General features: G+C 37.4%; 1 protein-coding gene across 1 annotated transcript in view; it reads left to right on the forward strand.

Moving 5' to 3' along the window:
- Kdm4c (lysine (K)-specific demethylase 4C) overlaps positions 1-19,291 on the forward strand; it is a 354,066-nt gene that overhangs the window by 205,623 nt on the left and 129,152 nt on the right. The window contains exons 13-15 of the mRNA XM_005388674.2: positions 7,317-7,498; positions 9,090-9,303; positions 11,279-11,355. Coding sequence (XP_005388731.1) covers positions 7,317-7,498; positions 9,090-9,303; positions 11,279-11,355 — 473 coding nt within the window. The remainder of the gene's footprint in view (positions 1-7,316; positions 7,499-9,089; positions 9,304-11,278; positions 11,356-19,291) is intronic.

Genomic DNA, 19,291 nt, shown 5'->3' on the forward strand with positions numbered 1-19,291 from the left:
CCCCACCTAAGGGGCGTGTAGCTCTCACATAATCTCCATGCCCTCCTCTTCCACAGGCTCAGGATGTATACAAAGTAAGTATCCTGGCTTCCTGCTGAGTCACTTAGCCAAACCTCTAGACTCCCCAAGTTGACACAATGTTTCAACCATAACAATTGCTATAGTTATCTTCAAATTAGTTGCTGAGATTACTGGATATAGGCATGCAAAATTGGTCAAACATGTAAGCGCTAACTGTTCCTTTCAGTAAACCAATAGAAATTAGTAGTACAATTATCTTAGCTGTTTTATGTATATATAGTTTTTCTCTTCTTTCTCCCTCCCCTTCCCTCCTTCCTTCCTTCCTTTCCCTTGCTTTCCCTTCCTCTTCCTTCTCTCTCTCTCTCTCTCTCTCTCTCTCTCTCTCTCTCTCTCTCTCTTTCTGTCTCTGTCTCTCTCCTCCTTTCCCCCATCCCAGTTCTTTCCTTTTGAGCACTTTCTTTCCCTTTGCTTTGTTTTTGAGTAAGGTTCTCAGGTTGCTTATTGGAGCTGATTATGAAATTCTTGCTTGGGTGCAGGAGTACAGTTAACAGAAGGATTTTTCAGGTCTGTACTGTCAACAGTGACTCTGTAATACTAACACTTTTGGATGAAAATCTGTATGTAAGTGTAGTTGATTCTCAGTCTTTTCAGTTTTAGAAACTCTTACCCTCTTAGATATTTGGAGATCACAAATAAATTTCTTTTCTCTTTATGGGTTTATCTAATTGATTTACTTCCCAGAAATTGAACAGAAAAAATTCATAAGTATATTAAGTCATTTAAATGTAGCAATAATAGATACACACAGAGTTATATTTATTTTCATACAAATAATGGGGAACATCAAAATGATGGTAGAGGAAGTCCCCAATTTATGAACATTCGAGTTGGGAACTTTCACAGGTGTACTCTATAAGACTTACTTTATCAAATTATGGGTGAATCCAATTTACAAATGTTCTCCCCAAATGGAACGTCTTTGTAAATTGGAGACTTACTATATAAGGCAGTGTTGGTGAACCTTTGTAGCACATGTGCTGCAGTGGGCTGCTTAAATCATTTAGAACTCTAAAAGGTTTGCCATCACTGATATAGGGTCAGCACTTGTCTCTTAGCACAAATACCAATTTGAGTAATTATCGATAAATGACAGTACTGTCACAAGTACTAAGGAAACCAGATGGGAAATTATAGCACCTGGATGTAGTGCAGAAGAAAAAAAAGCTGCATGTATTCTGGCACTAAACTCACTCTTGGGCACACAGGATATTGGCATGATTCATCGCTCCCAAATTCCAGGTCTGCTTCAGTAGACTTATACTATAAACGCTGTTCCACAAACCTAGGTGTTGGGTCAGTCCACATGTCCAGAAAGTCTGACACCAGGTCATCTGCAGACTTTCAGTCAGTCTGCCTGTATTTATAGACAGGCTGATTGATGTTGGGCTTTCCGGGCAAGTCTGGTATGTGGGACTGGAATAGGTCGCTACTTCTTATTATGTGCCTTATATTTTACACACATATAATCAGTTCAGGGCCACAAGGGTTATAAAATATGAAAGTATCATTGTACCACTAAGGGAAAGAAATAAAGTACCAGTAACCAACTTTAAAGAAATAGGGATTTCCAAACTGCCTGACGAGGAAGTCACAATAATCATCTTAAGTATCTCAGTGAGCTGTGAGAGAATTAAGATAGACAAATACTCAGGAAAGCAATATATAAAATTACTATTCAATCAAAGTAATAACCATAAAACAGAGCCAAACATACATGGTAGAGTTAAGAAATACAACAACTGTATAGAAAAATTCCATAAAGTGCTTTCCCAGCAGATCAGTGAGTTTGAAAGAAAATTGTTTGCAGTTACTCAAAAGAACAGAAAAGAGAAAGGATGAAAGAAGGCTGCTGTGTTTTGATCTGTGCCTCCTAATTCGTGTTGAAGCCTCATTGTGATTTTCAGAGGATGCTTAAAAGAGGAAGTTAGTTCATGAGGCTTTGTCCTCAGGACTGCGTTAGTGACTTAGAGAAGGACTTGAGGAACTGACTTCACTTCTTCTATTCCATTCCTTGTATCATATAAAGATAACCAGATGACATTTTCATGAAGACTAGATCTTTGTTAGCTACTAAACCTGCAGTGCCTTAGTTTTGGACTTTCAAGCTCCAGAACTATGAAGAAATAAATTTCTTTCTGTTCTCTATAAATGATCCATCTAGTGGTACTTTGTTATAGTAGTACAAATAGACTAGGATAAAAGCCAACAAGAATTATGAAACACCGTCAATACGTCTCAGAAGGAACAGAGAATGAGAAAGTATCAGGAAGCATATTTAAAGATAAAATGACTTGAAGTTTCCTAAGCCTGGAGAGGAAAATCAGTGTCCTGATGCATGAGGTCCAGAGAACCCCAATTAGATTAAATATAATGAGATGTTTACTGCCATGTGTTATAATCAAACTCTCAAAGGTCAAAGTCGAGAGAATTTTGAAAGAAAAAACAGCAAAGCACCTTGTCACATACAAGGGAATCTCCATTAGAGTATCTGTGAATTTCTCAGGAGAATCCTTGCAGGACAGGAGATGGTGATGATATATTAAAGTGCTGACAGGAAACAAAAAGAAAACTGACAACCACAAGTACTGTACCTGACATGGCAGGCCTTCAGGAATGAAAGAGAATTAAAGGTTTTCACAAACAAAAGTGTGGAAGTTGGTCATCAGTAGGCCTGCCTTATATACAGTGTTAAAGGTAGTTCTTCAAGGTGAAGAAAAATGATGACAGTGTGTTACATGGAAACATAGGAAAGTGTAAATCTCACTAGTAAAAGTAAGTACTCACAGTCAGAATGTTCAGGTCCTGTCGTGGTGTTGTGTAATTAGCATCTTTAGTTTGGAAGGTAAAAAACCAAGACTATTACAATGATTGCTATAATTTATTAAGAGACATAAAAAGAGCGGCTGCCTGGCAAGCGGGAGGTCATGAGTTCAATTCCTGTTACGGGGGGGGGGGAAGAGACATAAAAAGATATAAATTATGATATAAACAACATATAATGTAGTGGGGAGGAGTAAAAATTTAGGTTTTTTTTTTTTTTTTTTTGAGAATGTGATTGAAGTGTTCAGCTTAAAATAGCCTGTTGTAACTAAGATGTTTTAGGTAAGCCTCATCATCACCACAAATCAAAGCATGATAGTCGGGTTGGGGTTGTAGCTCAGTAGTAGAGTGAGTGCCTGGTCTGCGCAAGGACCTAGTTTGGTCTTTCACATTTATTTTAGAATGAAAAAAAAGATACAGTATTGGAAACACAAAAGATAAAAAGTAAGGAGGCAAAACATACCACTGTGGAAGAATGATAAAGCACAGGGGAGGACTTCAAGAGAGGAAGAAAGGAACACTGGCTCCATAAAGGAGCCAGAAAAACAGTGAGTGGAATGGCAACCAGAAGTTCTTACGTGTTAGTCATTACCTGGAGTGTGAGTGGTTAAATGATCTAATTTAAGGATATTGCATAGCCGAATGGATTGACAATATGTATATTAAAACAAGACTCAATCTGTCTTCAAGAAATTCAAGTGAAGGGATGGAAAACCAAATTCCTTACAAATGAAGACCAAAGAGCAGTAGTAGCTGTACTTATATTAGAGAAATACTGATAGTAAATAAAAAAGTGTGAAAATGAAGGCCTATATATTTGCATAATTAATGTAATACATTATATTATAATAAATTATATTGTAATTATAATGTAATAGATTATAAATTATTTGTAACTATGAAAATACTTGCATACAACATTGCAGCAACGAAGCATGTGTCAGTGGACCTGAAGGGAGAGTTAGAATGCAGTGTACTATCGGTGCAGGACTTTGGTACCAACAGTGGGGAGTTCACCCCAACAGAGTGTCAGTAAGGAAATGTTGCACATGTGGTACACTTTAGATCAAGTGGACATACCAGACGTATGAAGAATATTTAATCCGACAGCGACCCGGTTATACTTTTCTCAAGCACACACTGAACATTCTCTTTGACGGTATATGTGTTAGCCACAAAACAAGTATTAATAAATTTGAGGAGGTAGAAGTGATCGCAGGCATGTTTTCTGATTACGATTGCATGAAAGTAGAACTAAGTAATGGGTATATTTTTGGGAAGTTCACATATGTGGAAATTAAACAGCATGCTCCTGAGCAACCAGTGGATCAAAGAAGATATTAAAAGGGAAATTGGAAAATACCTTGTAAAATAAAAAGAGATATCCAACTTGCTAAAACTTACAAAATATAAAAAGGTTTCTTTACATAGAAGGTTATGAAATACATTATGTTGTGAGGTAATTATATACAAGTGGTTCCTGTAAAACATTTATTTATTTATTTATTTTGGCTTTTTCTCCGGTACCGGGAACTGAACTCACGACCTTGTGCTTGCCAGGCAGGCGCTTTGCCGCTGAGCTAAATCCCCAGCCCCATCCTGTAAAACATTTAGAAGTCAAGTAGTCAACTGCAGTTGGAGAAGGGAGTAAATGGGGAAATTGGAGAATTCGTGGGCATAATGATGCCAGATAATCCCAACAAATTAAAAGCCACAACAGAAAAAAACCACTTTCTCTTTAGTAGGCATTGGAAGATGAGAGGGAGGTTTGGGAAAGGTGGATAAAGCTATGTTGAAAGGAACCAGGAAGAAGTGTAGAAAGTGACAGTTGGGGACTGAAACAGGTGTTTGTATTTAGAATCACGTGATGATAAGATTATTAAGGCATCGTGAGGGGACTGCTGGCCCCTTCTTCCCTAGAAAGGGGATCCCTAAAGGGCCATGGTTTCTAGTTATATATAGGAATATCATAAATCTGGGAAAAACAGGGGTCAGGTTATTCAGTTCTTGTATTAGTAGCATGGCTCTAGGGCAGGCACGAGTTCTTGGAGACAGGGACAAATGAGTTTGTTGAGGGAATTTCATCATGATAAAATATTTTAAAGCTTCATTAAAATCTAAATAACTATTGCCATACTTAGGATTGACTCCTTGCCCCAATAAAAGATTGTAGCATCAATTTGATAAACAGAGCAAAAGAAAATAAGATGACTGAGTGGATATTACATAAGAGTATATACATTTTTATTACAGAAAGTTTTCAGAGAACCATATCACTTTAAAATTTAGAAAAGTTTCACATTGTGTTTTTAATATTGAAAAGAAAAAAGTAAACCTTGAAGTAGTTGAAGGAGTCATCTCCATGCAACAGTTTGTTCTGTCCTTCTGCATCAAAGAATTTGCATCCGCTGCAAGGTCTCCGGACTCCCAGGCCCCTGTTTTTGCTGCTGCACACTGTAGCTGCCATGATGCTTTAGTATTCAGGACTGTACAGTGGTGGAAGAGGACACAGTGGTGGCAGAAGATTCCGCTTCATCTGTGGCCAAAGACGGGTGTAGAGCAGAGTCCTCTGCAAGGGCACTGTTGAGAAAGTTTGAGCGTAGTCTGAATTCTCTCAGTCTGCCCCAGGCCAAGCTCGCCCCAGGCCAAGCTCGCCACAGGAGTAGAACCAGAGAGGCTGGCACAGCTCTGCCCTTTCCCACCTGCACCCTGAGTCCATGCTGGGAATTCTCTTCTACTCTGCTTCTTTATCACTATCATGAGGCTTTAGCAGTTGGAAGGTTTGGAGATTATTTATTAATTTATGAACAATCCCAGGGATAGAGCTTTGGTGATCTGTGTGTTTCAGTCTTTTTGAATAAAGCAAGTGGTTCGATTAACTTATTTATAAGCCAGTATGCAGTCACAATGTCTTTTCATTCCCGTGGTTATCTTCTCCCCGCCTCTTGGTAGTGGGGATTGAACCAATGGCCTTTCTACTGAACCCTGTTTTTTGAGAAAGTGTCTCACTAAGTTGCCCAGGCTGGACTCAAACTTGAGATCTCCCTACATCAGCCTCCCAGGGTGCTGGGAGTGTATGCGTTTGTTACCATACCCAGTTTTTTTTTTTTTTTAATTTCATGTTTAATATGTGTGGGAGATGTTAGGTTATGAGTTCAGGACTTAATGGTACTTAAATTTTCTGGTTAACTTTCGATCCCAGTCTTTCATTTGTCAACTCTTAGTCTTTATGTCATGTCTTGTGTGGTGTAGTGCAGAGCAATTGATGTGGATCCGGTTTATATTTAGTAGCAGATGGTTTCATTGTACATACAGGCAGAGAGTCTGACCTTTTATTTTCAGACACTCTGCCCTGGCTGAGGGTTACGCGTTTTTCATCGTAACCACAGCCGTCCCACTGCCAGTGATGCAGGTAATACCCCCATCGTGGATCCTTCCTTTATGAACCTTTTCCATTTTTCTGTTTTAATTGGATTTGAATTTTTCTAGAACAGATAAGTCAGCACAGCATGTGCTAGAACACAGTGGTTCCCCAGTGGAACCACTGGGGAAGCTAAGGACCTTGCTCTGCAGTATTTATTCGCAGAACTGTGGCAGCTACTGGTGAGGAATTTTAGACTATGTCACAGCTTTCGACATGAAGCACATGTAGCTGTAGTTGCTGCCGCTTGCTCTGAACTATACTATCCTCTGCTATGAGCAAGGGACTTTTTTTTCTTTTAACATACCATGTCTTTATGTATTTTTCTGGTACTCTGTAAGACTTCTTAAAAGTGGCATATTTTGAAGTTAATCTCTACTCTTGCTTAGTAACAGAAATGCATGCTTCAGAGATTTGACCCTTTCGAAGCATCATATAGAACAAATAAAAGATTTGAAGTAGGGATCATCTTTTTTATATGTGCATTATCACTGTATTGCTTGAAACATTATAATTGCTGTGTAAATGTCATTGATGATTGAACCCAAAAATAAACTTAATGAAGTCTCACCAGTAAACCTTTATTGAACCAAGTGTTATGTCAGGAGAAAAGGTAAAATGCTGGTAAGGCAGTAATGGAGTTACATAATTCCTTGATAACTGGGAGACAGTCTTATGCACATAAAGTTATTTTACCATGTGTAGCATTATGGTACAGTTGAAACACAGAAATAAGTTGAAAGGAGGGAGCAATGTAATGATTCCTGGCGGGGGTTGGAAGGCGACAAAGGTAAGCTTTTTCTGATCTGGTCTTTGATGGATGAAAACAAAACTGTTCCTCTCAGTTTGCATTATTTGTCAAAATAGCTTGCTGTCTGACGTTAATATCATGGATATTTTGGAAAATATGGTTCTTTTGTATAGAGAGGTAATTGTACCGTGTAATTCTTACCTGGGTCTCTGCTCATTGTGTTCTCATGCCTTCTTCCTTAAGAACTGCCTGAGGTTCCATCAATAGAAGAGGAAGTGGAAGAAACAGAGTCTTGGGCAAAGCCTCTCATTCACCTTTGGCAGACAAAGTCTCCTAACTTTGTGGCTGAGCAGGAATATAATGCAATTGTAGCAAACATGGAGCCACACTGTGCCATTTGCACCCTGCTTATGCCATACTACAAGGTAACTGGGGCTGTCAGCACATTCTATCCTTGCTGCACTTCCTATATGACTCCAGTCCATGAAGTCACCTTTGCGTCACTGTAGGTTTTGTACCCGTATCAGCAAAGAGGTGGTAATGCTTGTTAGCTTATGGCCTTGGTAGAACAATACACATTTCCAACATGCTGCTCTAGGAGCCATTTTTGGACACTATTTTATCTTTTTTAAATACTTCAGTTTATTTCAAGGAAAAAGCAATTCTAACCTTTCTACTCCTTTTACCAGGAAACACAAACTTAAAACTTAAAAATGAAACATTGCAAAGAGAGAGCTTAGATTCTGTTTTAGGTTTGAAAATGTGATTCTCAAATGGTATAAATGTCTGCTCTTGCTCAGATTTCTAATGTTTCTCTTCATCTTCCCACGTAGAACATGCAAAAGACAGAGGCAGGCCTCAATGTAAGCTGCGCTGCTTAGCCCCCGCATCACTAGTCAGTTATATGTGAGGCTGTTTTTCTCATTATTCCATGTACGTTGCCTTAATCATCTCAGCTCGAGCAGGGTCACATTTTCACTGATACAGATGAAGTGCTCCTCAGGAATCTCGTACAGGTGGAATCAAATAGTCTGTTTTAAAGTACTGTATTACAAACTGTATCAAGATGAATATTGTATTTTGTTATATTTTCACTAACAGAGTCAGAAATATTTCATTCTCTGAGTTCCATATAGTAGTAAACTTTAAAATGTGTGATATTGATACTACACCTTTTTAGACCTTTATGAATGGAAGTAGTTTACCCTCTCTAAAATGTTTTTTAATGTGGCACTGGCAAGTGACAAACATTACTTTTGTTTTCCTTTAGCCATTAAATTTCTGCATTTAAAAAAAAATTTCTGCATTTTAACTTTGCTTATTGATTCACATTTTGACATTATAATCTGCTTATATATTTTACAGTAATAACAAATACCAACTAATTCAGTAAATTTAAGTATGTATTATCTCTAAAGATAATATGCTAGTGCATTACGTATAGTATCAAAGAAATACTAAGCATTTCTCACATATTTTGGTAATAGATGACAGTTTTATTTGGCATAAGGTCCTTTCTTATTTGGTCACATGTGTCTGTTCTGTTTCTTGCTATTTAAGCCTTTGTGCTGAGGTAAATATTTTTGATACCTGTCTAAGTGCTGTTGCCCAGATGAAAACTGGGGTCTTTTAAAATACTCTTCCAAATGTTACTAGCTAGTATTTTTCACTAAGTGTAAGCTGATGTTAACTTAGTGCAAATAAAGATGGAAGGAAAGTGCATCAGAAGAATCGATGCTTTCCACGAACTATTTCTGGAAGAACACACTGCTAGCAGCTCATCACTGACTGGAATGAGCAGGCATTCACAATATTCTCTTGTTCTTGCAAATCGGCTTCTGCATGTGAGCCTGAGAAGGAGCATTGCTAAAAAGCTGATTGTTTGTTTAAGAGGAACAGGAAGGAGAACAAAAGTTAGAATGCAGTGGTTGTATAGGTGAGAATGCATGGGTGTCACCAGAGTGAGTGGTGAGTGCATTTCTGTTTTCACTCATGTGGAATTGTTGTGTTTTTCAGCCAGATAGCAGCAATGAAGAAAATGATTCTAGATGGGAGACAAAATCGGAGGAAGTGGTTATGTCGGGAGGCAAGACTAAGCCCCTCATTCCAGAGATGTGTTTTATTTATAGCGAGGAAAACATCGAGTATTCTCCACCCAATGCCTTCCTTGAAGAGGATGGAACAAGTCTTCTGATTTCCTGTGCAAAGTGCTGTGTTCGGGTTCATGCAAGTAAATAATGTTTATCAGTCACTAGCTTCTAAGAGCTTCACATAGGCCTTACTTCTCTCCTCTCTGGGACCTGCAAATCTGTTGCCTTGAACTATGTGATTCTTAACGGTTAGATAAGTTTTTCCTCACATTTCTTCTAGTAAAGTATGAGTATGTAACTAACCATTCTTTTGTCTCCAGTTTTGGGTGGTGCTAGTAGAGAACAGTTCTGGTTTTTAGTTTGTTTGGGGTCCTGCTAAGTTGTCCTTTTGTCACAGGGCTCCTTTCAAATGCTTGAATTTCCCTTACTTTAAGGTGTAGTTTGTAAAAACTTAATACAAATGTCTGATGTTGATTGATGACTATTTTTGTGTGTGTGACTTTGTAGTGAGAGATGAATATTCCCTTGGTGATTTGCAGAGTTGCTGTTGTACTGAGTTAAAGATTTATTTATCATAAGAGTAGAGAAATCTCTACTGCTTTCTGGGTTGAACAGTCGTCACAATAAGTTCCATATCTGTCTCAGTTTGTTACTTCTACACAGGTGGACACATGCTAAATACATTTTATAAACATTGGCCTGCCATCTAAATCTTACAGAATATGTAAAAAGGATTTATTATATAATACAGCTCTATTTTAAATCATTTTATTACTCTAGTTTTTACTCAATCCACAAATTCTGTTAATATAATTACGTGTGATACGTATATCTATATATCTATTTCTGTCTATAGATCTATATATGAATGTCTGTATCTGTATATCTCTATCTATATCTCACATATATATGCCAGCATAGTTTGGATGATTTATAACATAATTATCATCTTCTATATTTACCCCAGAGCAATAATAGTTTTTATTTATTTATTTATTTTTTATTTGTCTTTTTTGAGACAGGGTCTTGCTGTGCAGTTCAGGCTGGCTTTGAGCTCATTTGTAGCCCAGGTTGGCCTCAAACTCACAGTGATTCTCCTGCCTCAGCATCCCAAGTGCTGGAATTACAGGCGTGTGCCACCACACCTGGCTCAATAGTTTTTAATATTAGAGTTGAAATAGCCTATCAGCTTCCTCAAGTGATTTCAACATGATCTACCTGAAATATAATACATCTTTTTGTTATATTGATAGCAATTGGTCATGCCCACACAATATTTATTGTACATTACTATATACCTCACAAGGCAACAGAACACCAAAAGTAGGGAGTCAGTCTTGGTTCCTCAGTGCAACAGCTATGCATTTTCACCATAGTATTTCATAAACATGCACTTGACCTTAGAATTTAATGGACTTGGCTAACTATGATAGGCATTTGTTATTTTCTGTTACCTAAAATAGTACCAGTAGTTGATGTTAGAAGTTAGTCATTGAAATCATTGAAAACTCTCTTATTTGAAAAAGTCAAGATAACATGTTTCTTGGTGTTACGTAATTGCTACATGTATTTGTACCCAGTCATCTTCTGAGGTATTTGAGGCCAGGCATTAGCACCTAGATAAACCAAACTGGGGACATCTCTTCCACACTAATCATTAGTTGTGAGCCTTTGCCCTGTCACTGAAATGTTAACTAATTAGATTTAATTTTTGAAATGTAATTTGAAATTACATTAATTAAAGACACTAATATGTCAGAATGTTTATTGTATTATTTTAGCATTTCCACAAACTTTGCTTCATAAATTGGAACATATTTTGAAATGTTTATGCATGAGTGAAAGACTAGAATAGTTTAGAGATTTCATTATTGCACATTCAATTGAGTTAGCATTTAGACCCATACACTTGTGTTTCCTGGGACTAATTCTTATGAATTATGAAGACTGAGAACCAAAATTATCTTTGAGACAGGCTTGCTTATATTTGGTTCTGCCAGTGGGAATACAAAATAGTATAGTAAGTAGTTGACCTGGTTTTATTTTGGTGTTGAAATACGTAATATTTTAAAGATACAAGAGACCTAAGTATGGATTCGTATTCTTATTTCCTAGGTTGTTACGGTGTCCCTTCTCATGAGATCTGTGCTGGATGGCTGTGTGCCCGGTGCAGAAGAAATGCGTGGACAGCAGTATGTAGCCTATTTTAGTAGTGCTTTGCCCCAACTCTGGCCCTCTGGCACTGTGTGTGCACATTAAATCTGCTAGAAAATCAGATTGCACACAGGTTCTTGTGTGTAGTTCCACCCTTTTCCTATACTTCTGTTCTTTCCTCTCCAAATCATGCTGTATGCTGACATTTAAAAAATATCAGGTAAATTTCTCTTCTTCCTTTCAACCTATAGTTTATCAAGCCCACATTTACATTTTGAAGACTCAAAATTTTGCTTCATTTTTCTGTTTAGCCCCATTTTTTCAGTCCTTAGAAATAAGCATTATAGGTAACTGTTGTGGTAGAGGTACTTAGTGACCCCTGAAGAAACCATGTTGATCTTCAACTTTTCCTCTAGAATAAGCCCCCCCCCCCCATTTATCATCCTTACATCTATATCGTGACAGATTTATCGGGTTTTATCTCTGCCAGGCATTACTGTGAAGTTGAGACAGAAGCTTTAACAACAGTGATCTGCCACTTGAGTAATCTGTCACCGAGTGCTCTTCATCTAAATTGTTTTTCCTAAAACCCCTGTGGAAACTTCACTTACATGCAGTCTTTGATTTCCATTTCACTAATGTACTTTATCACACATTTTGCCATTTATTTTCCATCTTAATTTTTGTTAAAAATTGTGTTTCAAGAGAAATAAACTTTCTCAAAAGCAATGACCTACAAGATCACAAACTGATGATCTTAGGCCAGATTTTGAACTTTATGCTTTCAGTTATAAGAATGGCCTTTTATTTTTTTCTTCATTGACCACTAATTATAAAGAATTAAATATTCTTGCAGCCAGCATTGAAAACCTGAAGGAAAATATAAGGACTGTGTCCTACATGATGAAAATTTATGTCATGATTATATAGAGTTAGGTTTCAATATGGAAGTCACTCTGTGGTGACTATAAATTAAAGGAGTCTGAGAGGCGTAGCTCTCTGAATGATTTTATTGCTGGCATTCATGTTTAGGGAGTGAGGGAAAGGTTGGAAATTTGGACACTCTTTATAATCCAAATAATATGATCTGTTTGATGTCAGAGGTGACAGAAGCTACTATTCTAGTAGGCCTGGAAGACATTGTGGTATTTCTTTTGTTATAATCAAGGGTAACAAAGTCTAAGTAAATAAAAAGCATCCTTAAAACAGCCAGGTATTCTTGTCTGTAGGGATGATTGGGTAAATTCAGCCCCTATTAACTGTGCAGGTCTTATTTCATTGTATGAGCCAGAGTAAAGTCATATAGAACCAGTTTTGACTCATTCATGTTGAAACATCAGAAATACATGTAGAAATTAGAGACCACCTAGTTGAGTTCACCAAGGCTTTAAGAATTTTCTGTTCCGTTCACAGTTACTGTCTGGCGCCTGTGCTTGGGCCCTGAGCATGCCGCTGTCCAAGGTACCATATGCATGACAGAACCAGGGCTAGGCCTAGGCCACCAGTCTGCGTTCTAATGCCAGTTCTGATTCCTTCTGCTTTTTTCATGTGGCATGATTGAAAAAAGAATGCTCATTAATCTCTCTTTGGACTTGATTCAAAGCATTTTTACATTAATCTGAATTCCTTGCCCCTTGAAACACTACAATATGGCATTTTTTTGTTAAATTGATGTTACATGAATCTATTTCAATTTGCAGCAGAACTGGTAACTCATAATTTTACAGTGACTTTCAGACCCACATAGTTCCCTTCTTTTCTTCTGTTTCTTTCTCTTCCTTCCTTCCTTCTTCCCTTCCTTCCTTCCTTCCTTCCGTTTTTCCTTTCTTCCTTCCTATCCTCTTTTCCTCCCTCCCTCCCTCTCTCTTTCTCCTTCTCTCCTCTCCTTCCCTCCCTCCCTCTCTTCCATTCTTCCCTCTCTCTTCCTCCCTTTCTCTCTTTCTCTTTTTCTAATTTAGTGGTACTAGGGATTGAACCTAGGAGCTTGCATGCGTTGGACAAGTTACTGAGCTATATCTCCAGCTCCAACCCACTTAATGTCTTATTTTGAATTGGAAATGAGTGGGGCATGGTGGTGTGCCCCTGTAACCCCAGCACTCAGAAGGCTGAGACAGGAGGATTGCTGTAAGGCCAGCCTGCATTACATAGCGAGACCCTGTCTCAAAAATACCACCTCCCCCCAGGATTTTCAGAATTCTTAGCAGATATCATTTGTTTTTTCAGTTTATCCATTTTGAGTGAACTTTATCTATGAAGTTCCATTTCTCTTAAAAAATAATTGAATTGCAGCAAAGAAACTGACAGTATTGATATTCTGACTTTAATACCTGGGTTTAGTGTGGTAGTGAGTTTGGCAGTATTGATTTTTACTAAACACTGAGGTTTGATTTCTTTGACATTTGTGGCTGGAATGACTGCATTTTGAAAAGTGCTTCAACATGACTTCTCTAGGAATCAATCTCACATTGTCATTTAGATTCTAGAGTAGCCCTGTACCTCCTTATAAGTGGAGGCTGTGAAGGAAGCCATGGAAATCTCATAGTGGAGCTGACGTGGAATGATATTTCAGTGTTGGCTTGTTATTCACAAACAAACTCTCATTCTTGATTATTGACCAGGATTTTAAAAAATATACCATGTGAAGGTAAGAGTTACTCGTCAAGAGAGAAAAACAGATTTCTAAAGCATATTTAGCTTGGGTGATACACTTATATAACATATGATTATTCTAATTGTTTCTTTTTGTGGTAAGTGCTTTTGAACTCTTATGTTTTTAAAAGGTATTTGTGAGAAATATATGTGGTGATTCTGTTTCTAAATATACTTTAGGGGAACAGTGTTGGGGATTGCTACCAGAGCCTACATAAACTGAGCTATATCCCTAGCCTTTTTTATATTTTTTATCTTGAGGCATATCCTTTATAAGTAGCTAAATTGCCCAGGCTGGACTAGAACTCAGAATTCTCTTGCTTCATTTTCCCAGTAGGAGTACAGGTATGCACCACTATGCACAGTTTAAGATGCATCTTAAAAATATGACTGTAGTATGACTGTACTGGATTATAGAATTATGAGTCAATTATAGTTTGGAAGCAAAGGCATCTTAAATTCATTTAATCTGATCCCTATAATAAATAAATCCATAAGTTAGAGTGTAGTAATTTTTGTCAACCTCTACCTGGAGAAGGTAATGAAATATTCATGTAAATCTGGAATTAAAGCTTACAGACCAGGTGTCTTTTCATATAACAGTCCTAAGGAGTAGATGTCACTCTGGACCCAGGTACTTTTCAGTTCTTGAGTAACTAGAGGTCAGACCCTGTCTCATTTGTCTCTGTAGCATTCCCAATACATGGTGTAATGTTTGATCATTTTAAGATAATAAGACAATAGAAAGGTTGATACCGTAGTACTGATGGCCAGATCTTTATTTTTAATTTTCACAGTTTAAGTTCAGACCTCACTCTGATCCATTTTATTGCCATTTCCTTACTTTGTCCAGTTGTGTCAGTGAAAATAGAAACTAAAAAGCTGTATTACAGCTTCAAATGCATGTGCTTTAGGAAGCAGTAATTGCGATTTTTGGATTATGCTGTAATTTAGATTCTAGGATTATGGTTCTATGCTCACCTTCAAATGAAATGAAAGAAAAATCCTACAACTACCTGCCTGTCCTTAAATTCAGGTTGTGTGTTTCGGAGTTATAATTATCATTGCTTTGAGCCTCAGCTTTCTCAGGTACCAATATTGCTCAAATAAAAAAAGACAACAGTATGAAAGCTGCATTTGAAATTATGGTTTATAAGTCAGGTGTTTTGGATTATTTTATTTTCAGCTCTGTTTTATAAAGCCTCTTTTCCCTATTTGTATAATTCTTTGTAGAGAATTTTTTTTGTCACTTATTATGTTATCCTTCTAGAGAAAATTTTCAAACACTGCTGGGCCCTATTCTTAGGTGTATAAAGTTAATGCTCTTGTATTGTGTCTGTTTCTTGTTATTTGATCCTCATATACATCTCATTTTTACCTAATATTCTATAGTTTGTATCTGTTATGGGCACAAATTTCTACTACAGGCTCCTGCTGTTTAAAAATGTGACCCTAATATTTTTACCTTAAAAAATGCAGAATTTATATTTTCTTTCTGAGTTTTTCTTCCAGTCTTTCTTTGTTTTTATTCCTGTGTTGGAAAGTGCTCAGAGTCTAGGTATATCTGAAATACCTGAAAAGTACATTAGGGTCACACTTTTAATTAGGAAGGAGGATATTAATTAACTGTCTGTAATAGGCTGGCAATCTGAAAATGTACTTTCATTATAAAAGTTAATAAAGTTCTGTGTGCTCTCTAGAGTATTAAAAGGTATCTACTAATCAGTAATAGCAGTATTTTTACATGTGATCTTTTGAAAAATTTATAACATGGAATTCTAAAGGATAAGCGTGTGCAGGGTAAAGAACTGCAAAGAGGATTTGAGGAGGATTCTCTTCTAAAATTGAGGCATCGGCTATGATACGTGAGTTTGCATGGTAGCCTGGGCTGTTTCACAGATGCAGCATGTACTTTTATTTTTGCTTTTACCCTCTTTTTCTTTTAGTTTGGCTCGTTTGTTCTTCAGAGCTTTGCAGATTCACTTGCAGGTTTCTTACATGCCTGCTGCCCGCACACTTTTTAAATAAACCTTTGGCACCCTTAAAAAAAAAAGCGAGGGATAACGTAGCACTTTGACAGTTGTTTCTTTCCAGGAAATTTGGATATTTCTTCAGGAACCTTTCGGGGGAGGGAGATACAGGTTTTGTTATAACGCCATAAGTAGTGAAAGCTGCTTGTGAAGATGTGATGTCCCGTCTAGCTGGTCAGAGTTAGGACTTCGGTACAGAGTGAGTTGCCAGTCTTCTGTACGTGGCAGTGTTGCCTGTGCTATCGTTTCTCGTTGTCAAGTTGAAAAATTCCAAGTGAAATATCATTTATGCCCTGTCTTACTAGGGAGCATTTTATTACCTGAAATTATTCACGGAGAATAAGGCAAGTAAATGTGTAACTCACGTATCTGTATTGTAAATGAAATCTAAATGGAAGGAAGATTTAAGAGCAGTGTAATGAGGAGGTTCAACTAGAGATACATATTTAAATTCTGTTTTTACTCTAAAATTTCTTGTTTCTGCTTTGCTTTATTTTACATTTTGCTTTAATTAGTTTTCCTTAATGTTTGGGGCCTGTAAGAAAGCTCAGTTTGAACTAGTCAGAGGTGATGAGTAACAGTAAAGTGCTGAGTAGCATGTGATAGTAGTAATTATTGACCAGATGACAATTTTCGTGTTCTTCCATTTCTTCATCATTGTACATTACTCAGCCGTGAGAACAGTATGTATGATATCATTATGGTGGATGCATTTCATTATATGTTTGTCTAAACGGTTCAACACCAGCAGTAATCTAAATATAAACTGTATTCTGGATGATGAGGGTGTGTCTCCAACGACTCATCACTTGTAACAAGTGTACCACTCTGAGCGTGAAGCTGATAGTGGGAGAGGAGATCTATAAAAACGTCTCTTTTTTTCTCAGTTTTCTTCTCCTATCCCAAATTGTAAAAAAACCTCAAAATTTAACAAAATTATTCCAAGGCTTTATTATAATTCTGTCTGCCTGCCTGTTGGGGTGCTTGGCAATGCACATTATTGCTCCAGATCTCTTTTTATTTCAATGTATACCTTTTTGTTGAATTCAGTAGAGTTTAGAGTATTTTCGTTTGGTAGTACATTAGAAAAGAAAAGCGATCCAGTGTGTTTTGGAATGATATTGCCATGCAAGGAAATAGTATATTTTTTAATGAAAATTTAAAAACATTATTGGTCAAAATTCTCATTCTCTATAATGAAATATATAGACTACGTAATTGTACACATTCATTATCTACTGAAAAGCATTTATTGTATCCTGTAGAATAATAGGGTTGTATTATACATGCGTAACAAGCATAGCACTGTTTCTTTCCTCAAAATGGTTTCAAGAAATCAAAAGCTAAACATGAAACAAGTTTTCTACCTGGGTGTGCATTTCTTTACTCTGCCTTCGTCTTTTAATTCTTTTTTGAAATGGAATAATGTGAACAAACTATACCTTTATGATCATTTGAAGTCAGCCTTTCCATGCCTCTTGATTTTGTTGCAGTGATTAAAAATAAGCATTTTGGTTGCTGTTGTGTATTTTTTCACTGCTTGATTGTAAGTCAGTGTCCCAAATAGGATGAGTAATTATTGCCACCCATGCTCTCCAGTGATGCACGTGGATATTTCATTTGGCTCCTGAATGAAAGTGTCCTTTTCTCTTCATAAATCATAGTCAGGAAATTTAATTCTACAGTATCTGAGGTAATGGTGTGTATCAGACCCACCACCATAGTGTTGCTAAATCATTTAGGCTAAAGAACCCATCTTTTATACATCTGTTTATCAGAACTCCTGATCTTTGGAGTGGACCCTAGTTTTAACTCCTAACCTTCAGTCTGAGGCAAATAGGTCCATGTTTTGGAAAGCTGCTAATTTTTTTTATTTTTATTTTTATTTTTTGGTCTTTTTGAGATAGGTTTCACTATGCAGTTCAGCGGTCTTCCTGCCTCAGCCTCCTGAGAGCTGGGATTACAGGGTGCACCACCACGCCCAGCAAAAGCTGTTAACTTTTGATACCTTTGAGAACTCTGAAAGTCCAGTCACTATCATTCTCTTTATATGTCTGCGTAATGACTATCGAGTGCAGGAAGGTGGACTGTTTAGTAGATCTTTGACTCTTTTCGTTAGTTTGAAGCTCTCTCCTATCCACTGAGCATAGTTCCTATATATGGAGGTACCTGTAGGAAGCAGCCTCAAGCCCACTTTGTTGAATCTGAAGACAGTACTTTCTGACCTGGTCACCTGATAGAGTTCTCTTAGGGCGAAGATTCTAAGAGTTGAAGAGAATGTACATATGGCTGAGGATTATGTCACCTGTGTTCTGTGGCACATTTATTCCCTTTCTCAACCTCATAACTAGAGATGGTGGTGTTAGTAATTGATGTTACAGATTATCAGTCACTGGCTTTTGCAGTCTTCTGTTTTAGAAAAAATAGTTTCACCTTTTAAATCTGTATCCACAAGTTCAGAATAACTAATGATTTAGATAAAAATTAATATAAGTTGTAGGACCAGAATTTATAGTTCTTCTTTTAGTGTCCATAGAACTTAGTACATTTTTAGCATTAAATGTTAAAGAATTTTGTGTCTCTCGGAAATCTCTTTTTTCAGACAGTTAAACAGAAGGTTTTAAGAGAGTGGTGGTGAATGCTATAATCCCAGCACTCTAGGAGGCTGAAGCAAGAAGTTCGCGAGTTTTAACCCAGCCTGAGCAACCTTAGCTGCTTCATATACACTAATTGTCATCATCGGTGCTTCAGTAGCAAGTTCTTTCCCTTCTGTATTTCCTCTAGTTTCTCCCCAGGGGGGCTTTCCTAGAATTGGGTAATCTTCTGCACCCAGTTTTCCATCTGACAACAGTGTGGACATTTGTCTTGTGAAGAGCTCTGCAGTCGCTTTGTAGATCAGATTGGTGTGCGGCCTTTAGAGGTCGTGGTGTCATTGCTGCTCCTGCTTATACGTTTTATGCTGTAGGTTTCTTTTTGTTTTTAAATCCATGAGATACTGTTGAGACCAGGTGATAAAAGTCTTGACAGGCTGGAAGGCTGACTTTGATCTACATACAAAGTAAAACTAGTGGAAAGAAGGCCCCGCTCTTCTCAAAGGCAGGACATTCACCACTGAGTGGTGGCCGTTTGTGGTCAAGCGGTTGCTTTTGCAGCTTGCTCCTCCCCACAGAGATGTGTGTGTGAATCACCAGCTAGAATCCCTACTCTTCCTCTGAGGTAATGCATTTAGGCTCCAAATTACTTCTTGCCTCCCAAGTAGACAAATTATTCCAAACAGCTGCAGACTTAAACCTTG

Source organism: Chinchilla lanigera, unplaced genomic scaffold (assembly GCF_000276665.1).
Source record: "Chinchilla lanigera isolate Chin_1 unplaced genomic scaffold, ChiLan1.0 scaffold00033, whole genome shotgun sequence".
Classification (NCBI taxonomy): Eukaryota; Metazoa; Chordata; class Mammalia; order Rodentia; family Chinchillidae; genus Chinchilla; species Chinchilla lanigera.